The following is a 9050-nucleotide window of genomic DNA, read 5'->3' as shown; positions in this document are numbered from 1 at the left end:
ACTTGAAGTGATATTAGACGGGGGCCAACAGTCGAGTGTTTGAATCTGGGTATGCGTAAACAGAGTGGACCCGAAGCCGATCGTAGTGAGGAAGATGGAGTGTAGAGGTGAATACCTACAGGCATACATGTATAATAATTTTTCATATTCTTCATTTTAAAAAAAAGAAGAAGAAAAAAGAAAAGAAAACCCACTGCATACCCAACTTTATTTCCTTCATAATGAAATAAAAACAACAAAACAAAACAAACTAAAATAAAAAAAAAATATACACACAAAAGGATATCATTCTCACATTACAATTACCTGTAAAATCTGATGTGGTGATCTAATGATGAGCCATTGCATAGGTTTTCTTCTACGAATGCATAACTATGAAAACACTTTGGAAAAACATAGAAAATTTTTACACTTAGAAGTACTGGTAAGTGTACGAATTTATATCCTACAGACATTTTATTTGGAATTCAAGATGATAATTATGGTAAACATGATCATATAAAAATACCATATCATTTTAATAGGTAAAATGTGTATCAGTTTTCCTGAAAAAACAAAAAGACTGCCTATTTTACAACTGATCTTTGAACAACAATTCATTATCAGAAGTCGATATATTATGTGATACCTTATGAATGTTAAAGGGAAAAAAGGAGAAGGAAAAAAGTATTATGTGTGTATAATATATATATATATATATATATATATATATATATATATATATCAGTTAAGTACTATGATATAATTATGGAATGCCGGGTACTGGTTTTGATTATTGTCACGCTTTTGAGTTGATTGTGTAACTGACTAGAATGACTTACATCTGTTATTGTTAAAGTTCACTGAATTCTTTTTTTTTTTTTCTTTTTTCTTTTTTTCCCCATTTATTCTGAATTGACATAACATAATGAATTTATATACAAAATAAACGATGGTCGGACCAAGAAAGTCCGGGCACAAAAAAAAAAAGAAAAAAGAAAAAAAGATTTGCCAGGAGCACAATCTGTTTCTATTGTCAGCCATTCAAGTCAAAGGCTTAACAGGGCTGTTTTCTAAAATAAAAACCAACAATATAATATTAAAAAAAATATTTAAACACACACACACACACACACAGAGTCAAGACCATTTTTCTGTTTTCTTTCTTATATTTCTTTTGTTCTTTTCTCTTCAAGGCGTTGGGTTACACTGCTGGTCAGGCATCTGCTTGGCAGATGTGGTGTAGCGTATATGGATTTGTCCGAACGCAGTGACGCCTCCTTGAGCTACTGAAACTGAAACTGAATCTTTTCTCTTTGCTTTTTTTTTTTTTTTTTTCATTTCCTTCATTGTTTTCTTCTTTCTTTCCTTTTTCATTTTAGAATGATTTTTTCTCTCTCTTTTCTTTCTCATTTAGTTTTCTTTTCTATTGACCTTTATTCCATTCTTCTTTGCATTTCTTTCTTGTTTCTTTAATAATGCTCTCTTTTTAGCAAAAGCAAAACAAAAAAGATCCTCTCTGTATATCCTTTTATGCTTATTAAATCTTTTTTTTTTTTTTTAATTTGTACATACCACACATTCTAAATGAAAACCTGTCCAGTGCTTGATGCCACTCTGATCATTCATCCCTGATGACTTGGTGTTCCAGACAGTTTCAGCTTTGTTGAACTGATTTGTGTGTGTGTGTGTACGCTTACAGTTGACTTCATCATCAAGTTTTTGCACCTTATAAACATTATCATTAGTAGTTCTTTTTTATGTATTTATCTATTATCTATTTATTTACTTATTTCTTTCTATTTTATTCATGTATTTATTACTTTTGACTCACTTGTGTAAACAAAGGGAGTCTATGTTTTAACCCGGTGTTCGGTTGTCTGTGTGTGTGTGTGTGTGTGTCCGTGGTAAACTTTAACATTGACATTTTCTCTGCAAATACTTTGTCAGTTGACACCAAATTAGGCATAAAAATAGGAAAAATTCAGTTCTTTTTAGTCATCTTGTTTAAAACAATATTGCACCTCTGGGATGGGCACAAAAAAATAAAAAATGAAGCCTAATTATATGCAAACTGCATTTACTGTTATATTTATATTTTTTGTATTCTCTAAACTTGGCACTTTGATCTGATATTCTGACCCAACAACAAGAGCAGTCATTCTTATCATTTTTTTGTTCAAACAGGAACTTCTTTTGCTAAGCATGGAAGTTTTATTTATTTTGCAAACGTTTTGGTGCAGTTAGTAAAAAAAGGGAAATTACTCTAATGCTAGGGGACTTAATTTGCTTTAAACTGATCTTTCTCATCTTAAACATTACATTTTGAAATTTTTTTTTTTTTTTTTTTTTTTTTTAGTGTATCACAAGTGAGTCTTGAAGGCCTTGCCTCTCTTGTTCTTTTTTGTAAAAAAGAGTTACCAATATTTTTACGATTAGGTGTTGTTGAGTGGCGTGTGTGTTATAAAAGAGCAACTGAGTACACAGGCAAACTGAAATCATCAGTTCAGTGATAGGGGAATCAGGACAAACTGTCACTCTTCCCTCCCTCCCTCAAAGCACAGGAAATTGTGACATATTCACAAATTCATCTGTTCAACCTCTTTGTCGCTCACTGTCAGAAGCATCTTAAAATGTTTTGAAACAAAGCGCAACATTCCAAGCATAAAACTTACTGATGCATGAAACAATGAAAAAATCATGTAAAATGAGAATGTTTTGGAACACTTGAGTATGACATCTCGAACATGAAATTCACTGATGCAGAAAACAATGTAAAAAAAATATAAATAATAATAATAATAATAATGGTATTTATATAGCGCTGAATCTTGTGCAGAGACAAATCAAAGCGCTTTCGCACCAGTCATTCACACGCATGCGTAACTCTGAAACTGTAGAAACTAAAGACAAGGAAGAGGCAGGCAAGGGAGGCTATTTTGGGAAGTGGTGAGTTTTAAGGGGGCGCTTAAGGTAGATTTCGGGGCATTTTTGTTTCTCAGCTTCTATTGGAGCTACAGTCACAAAATTTGGCACACATAAAGAAAATACCAATAGAATGCATCACACAAACTTTTGTGTCAATACATGGGGTAGAAATATTTTTACTAATTTTTTTATGATTATTTATCTCGAAATAATACTAGCGTCTTCTGTTCCCATTTTTAAGGTTGATTTTAATTCAACTCATGCCCTAATTTGGTTTTACTGATTTCCTCTTAGATCATTTTGTGCAATAAAGCCATGAAATAAACTGATTAGTACCTGACTTAGATACCTCATGCATGCCATTACAGGTGATTTTTTTTTTAATCACAAGTAGGTCATTGTCATGATAATAAAGCAAAAAGTATCCAAGATACACTCTTTTGAATAGCTTTATTGCACTCAGCAGGCAATTTTACTTTAGTGTGCCAAATTTCAGATCAATAGCTGTTCTCAAACCGAAATTACAGGGATACCAAATTCGTTACATATATAAAAACACGAGTTTTGAGAAATTTGCTTTCAAAGATTGTATTTTCTTCAGCAGGTTTCTGAGCTTGGTATTCAGACTGCAATCTGGAATTAATTCACTTGTGTTGCATGCAATGTTTACACACATCACAGGAGTCTGAAAATTAATCAGAAAAAGGTTGAAATACCTTCAAAATTCCCCTGCACCATACACAAGGCCCTCCCGCTCTTGTTGATCCTGTCGTTCGCGGCGGCGAATTGCGTCAATCTTTTTTCTTTTTTCTTTTTCCTTTGCAGAGCTTTTTCTGGTTGCACTTTTCAGCCTGCTGACATTCTCCTCTTCTGCAAACTGCTGGGTGGTGGTGGTGGTCAGCAGCTCCAGCTCAGCCAGAACACATAGGAGGGCTGAAGATCCCTGGTTGAACTTCTGGATGGTGATGGCCAGGGCAGTGTCCACTGTGCGGAGGTTGGCCCACCTTTCCTTGGGGCACACACTCCACATCAGAGAGTGGAAACTCTCATTGGAGTTCTGGGTCTTTCCAGCCAGACAACGACGAAGCAACTGTGGGTCCCCAAGCCTGTGGTAGATAGGTTTCAGTGCGTCTCCGATTTCTGCTGGGAGTGGGTGCTTGTGGGTGTCTGGCTGTGTGTTGGAGGCTATGGCTCTGTTGAAGAAGCACCAGGATGACGTACCTTCAGGGCAGTAAGAGTGGTTGTGCGACTCATCATTGCTTAGTGCTTGAAAAAAACTAGCCCACACTGCTCTTTGCATTGCCTCGAGATCTCCAGCATTGTCTTTGATGGCACGGCCGTAGTAGTTTGTGAGTTGTTTTATTCTCACATCTGTCAGCTTGCCACGTCCACCTATTGACTGAATCTGGGCTTTCCTTTTCTGGACGAGATTTCGCAGTGCAGTACCCATTCTCTTCACCACATGGTTCACACAGTCGATCTTTTCTATCGGGTAGCCATCGTATGGATCAGCCTCGGTAAGACATTTGTATGTCTTTGCATCGCCATCGCCCAGCATTTCCGTGTATCTGAATCCATGCAGCTCCACAGAACGCTGGAAAATCCGCACAGCCCCCTCCATCTCCATGGCACCTGACGAGCAGTTGATGTTTTTCTGGCACTTGTCCTGATGTTGCTCCATCCAGTCAGCATAGCGTTCATCGTCAGGTTTGGGCCCAGTTTCACACACCTGGCAGAAGTTGCTGAGAGCCACAAAATCAGTTATCAGCCCTGTGATGATGTCAATGACGGTCACCAATCCGTTATGTGAAGAATGTCCTCGCTTCTGCCAGCTGCCATCAATTGACACCGACACATTGAGGATGCCTTGACTGTCAGGAAGCCCAGTGTTCATGTCCGCATAGGTCCGTCGCACCTGGTTAGCCGCATCCTGAAGATGTTTATCAGCTGCGCGTTTTGCTCCCAAATGCAACTTCTGTTTGTAGAAATACCACATCGGCTCACTCATCGGTGTAGGCATGCCCATCATGCACACAGCCTCTTGGTCTGGGAGAATGAGCAGCCACTGGTGGTAGCAGCTGTGACGAAACGTCTGTTTATGTCGTAGCCTGTGTGGACAGTGCCAGTTTTCTTTGATATGTAGTCAGCTGCTAGCTTCCCACAGTCAGTGCAGCGAAGTTCCAGGAGACAGGCAGACCCCTTGCGGAAATCCTTCCCTCCTTCATGCACAGCCAGCCGCTGGAAAAAAAATTGTAATTGTGTATAAAAATGTTCAAAACCAATTATCATCTCCCCTGTCACAGTTCATCCTGAAAAAAAATGTGTGAGCCGTTATTTGACATGACATTATTACAGACTGATATAGGCAGTAATTTTTCTTTCAGCATCCACAAACTGGCCGTGCTCTGAAAAAAAAAATCAAATTATTTCAGTTGCAGCACTCGCAGAACTTTACTCTGTGACCAAGAAGAAAAAAGAAGTGATCTTCATGCTTCAGTTGTCTTTCTCCAAGTTTCCAACCCATCTTAGATTCTGTCTGTGTACAACAAATACATTACCCTGTCTTTGGTTGCACACACACACACAAAGAGAGAGAGAGACAAAGAGAGTAACACACACACACACAAAGAGAGACAAGTCTTTCTTTGTCTGGCAAACCCTATATACAACTGAATTTTGCAAACATCTGCAAATGCTTCAGCTTTTTCAAAAACTGTTGAGAAATCTTTATTTTCAAATTATATGTTGTAAACAGAAGGATTTACACTTTTTTCATTACTTTAAGTTTTCTCCAGACTTTGAGGATATCTTTTTTTTTCTCCGAAACATCTTTGTTACATAAAATCTGACCAGTATACCTACTGTGATTTGGCCTGTGTCAACATCCGGTTGATTTTTTTGATTTTTTTTTAAATCTCCTTCATTTCTGTGTGCGTCACCACTGAGCTTATAAATTACTGAGCTCGATGGGCCTCACTGGCACGAGTTAATACTTTCACAGTCACACTTTGTTGCCGGAGAACACACTGCGGTGTTTCGTTTCTGTACAGAGAAAAGACGGGGCTGGTGATTTCTCTTCTTTTTTTAATGGCACATGTACATAAATGCTGACTTATCTAATTAGATTATTCAATGCAAAAGCAGCAGACTATTTCGCCGAGAAAATACACTACACATTTTAACGAACTTAAAAAAAACCCAACAACAATCATTTATATTTTTATTTATCTTTTTTAAGTGCATATCACATGTGAGTCTTGAAGGCCTTGCCTCTCTTGTTTTGGTGTGATTTTGTAGATGTTTCTGTGTCACATATGTGATTTATTAGCAGCCCTGAAAGAGAATAAATCCGCTGGTAGATTTTCAGTGCGTTACACTTGCCTTGCTTGCTGGATAAAAGGCGTTCCGATCTGCGGGTTACTGTTCAATTTTGTTGGAGATTGTTGCGTCAATGTCCAGCAACAAACCAGAATCATCAATATGTAGTTCGGCACATTCTCGAAAGTTTTCTTTCTTTCTTAATATATATATATAATAAAATGGATACACAGGTATGTATGACCATCAGAACAGCAGAAGTAACTGCTTTCCAGACTATCTGGGCTAGAATTTGATTGTAGTGGAGAGCCAGTGTCCCGTGCCCAAGTTACATCCCCACTCTCTCGGTTTTTAGGACGGTTGGCGTTGGGATGGTTCCCAAAGGCCAGCTAGCCCCCACTGCTGCAGCACTAAGCGTCAGTGCAATTTTGCCTCCTACTTTGAGAGTCTTAGTCCTTCACAACAGACTATAAGCTGTAAATGATTTCCCATCGCTATGGGGAAACCATTGATAATACGACAGCTCAGTCTCATTTTGTTGTTGGCCCAACTGTAAACTTATATCAATCTGTGATATAAGCTGAGCGTTGGCCTAACACAGGTAAGTCAGTATACACCCAATACTGTCACTGCATTCCGTTCAGTGCATCGTGTGACAGTTGTTGGTCACGTTTCTCCACAAATGCACTGCTGGTTGATTTTCTTTCCAGAGAAGTAGGGTACGTAATCACCTCCCTTTTGTTTCCCTTGTTTTTCTCTCGCCGAGTTCTTTTCCTGTTTCAGTTTGGGCTTTTTACGACCGTCTGGAACGGGTCAGTAAATACAAAGTTAATGCTAATTAATCTCATACATAGTAATCACAAAGCAACAAAGCGATAAGCATAGTAAGAGAACAGATGAAAACTAGTACCATACTATAATTAAAACAAAGATGTACATGGTTAAAACCAGCTGTTATTCAACAGTATCTAAAATCAATGCACAATTATATAATTCACATAACCTCGCAGAAGGGATAAGGAAAAGAGAGCCAGTCAAATTGGCCTGCACAATCAGTTTCCGAGGCACAGTCAAAGCGTTGAGCCGTGTCAGCGGCGCGCTATTGGCAGGCATTGTTGATGGCTTGTCGGCCGGGGTCAGTCTTGGTTCTGTTATAGACACTAATGTCTCATTTCGGAGAGGGCTGCGTTGTTGGAGAGTGTGACTCAGCCCTGTGACGACTTTCACAACTCTTTCGTCGTCCGTCGAACAGAAACTCAATCAATTCTCGCGAACTCGCACGTAATTGGCTGGATTATCTACTTTGCTTACTGCTTCCGGGTCACAGGTGAGCTCTGTGTTTACCTCCGTCCGCGTTTCACTTCCGTACATTCCAGTTTGATGTGATTTGTTTCGTTTTGTTTTGAATCACGCTACAGTTTCCTCGATCTCGTGCCAAACCATTCCATTTGCTTCGGATGCAACAAAACGTTGTTCGGCGGATTCACAACGTCTTCAAACGTATGCTGTCATGGATTTCGACAGCGATCTGAAGTGCAGTGGATCAGTAGGGATTCCCTTGTTTCAGTTTCAGTTTCAGTAGCTCAAGGAGGCGTCACTGCGTTCGGACAAAACCATATACGCTACACCACATCTGCCAAGCCAAGCAGATGCCTGACCAGCAGCGTAACCCAACGCGTTTAGTCAGGCCTTGAGAAAAAAAAAAAAGAAAAAAAAAGAGATAAGCTTGCATAAATAAATAAATAAATAATAATTATAATATAGAAAAAGGTAGTAGTAATAATATTAGTAATACTAATAAAATAATAATAATCATAAAACATAAATAAATAAATAAATAAATAAATAAATAAATAAATAAGACAACAATGGTGATAAATAAGCGAATAAATGTAAAACATGAAGACACACATTCACACATACACCCACACATGCATAACAGAAATGCACCAAACATGCAGTTTCACAGATATGAAAGCACAGTCAAATACATATAAACGTACATGAGCTCCAACACACACACACACACACACACACAATACCTTGCACCTCCTCTACCCCCCTTCTCCACACACTCATTTCTAGTCTGAGTATCGCAGCTTCCACGACACACACACACACACACACACACACACACAAACACACACTCACAGAGATGAACACTTACTTGTACAAGCACATATGAAAGCACAGTCAAATACATATAAACGTACATGAGCTCCAACACACACACACACACACACACACACACACACACACACACATTACCTTGCACCTCCTCTACCCCCCTCCTCCACACACTCATTTCTAGTCTACGTATCGCAGCTTTCACGGCACACACACACACACACAACACATACTCACAGAGATGAACACTTACTTGTACAAGCACACACACATACGCCCATATCTCCCACCCCCAACCCCACACACGTACATACAAAGATATATATATATATATATACGTTCCAATATCCTGTTGCTCCCACAGTGTAGGCATGCATACACTCACATACCTCATCCTCTATCCCACCTCCCCCCGTACTCCCACCTCCCCTCACACACACACACACACACACACACACACACACACACACACACACACACACACACACACACACACACACACACACGTACACATATCTCTCCTGACACTTGTGTACACTTTCACTCTCGCGCATTCACAAACGCACTCAAAAGCACAGACCCACACATACACACAAACACACACATACACACACGCACAGAGGCTGCCACTGACTGGCCGCAAGAGGGATGGGAAAAGATCTCTGATGCCAAGAACGTGGCGTCTAGTGTGTTGCTCA

General features: G+C 39.1%; 1 protein-coding gene across 1 annotated transcript; it reads right to left on the bottom strand.

Moving 5' to 3' along the window:
* Positions 1-2443: 2443 nt before the first annotated feature.
* LOC143300657 (uncharacterized) lies at positions 2444-7389 on the bottom strand. Its single transcript, XM_076614485.1, has 2 exons — positions 7229-7389; positions 2444-5145 (listed from the first exon to the last, which is right to left on the bottom strand). Exon 2 carries the CDS (start codon positions 4934-4936, stop codon positions 3626-3628), a length of 1311 nt encoding a protein of 436 aa, XP_076470600.1. The 5' UTR covers positions 4937-5145; positions 7229-7389; the 3' UTR covers positions 2444-3625.
* Between the last annotated feature and the right edge of the window lie 1661 nt (positions 7390-9050).

Source organism: Babylonia areolata, chromosome 26 (genome assembly GCF_041734735.1).
Source record: "Babylonia areolata isolate BAREFJ2019XMU chromosome 26, ASM4173473v1, whole genome shotgun sequence".
Classification (NCBI taxonomy): domain Eukaryota; kingdom Metazoa; phylum Mollusca; class Gastropoda; order Neogastropoda; family Buccinidae; genus Babylonia; species Babylonia areolata.
This window is presented reverse-complemented; position numbering and strand designations above follow the sequence as displayed.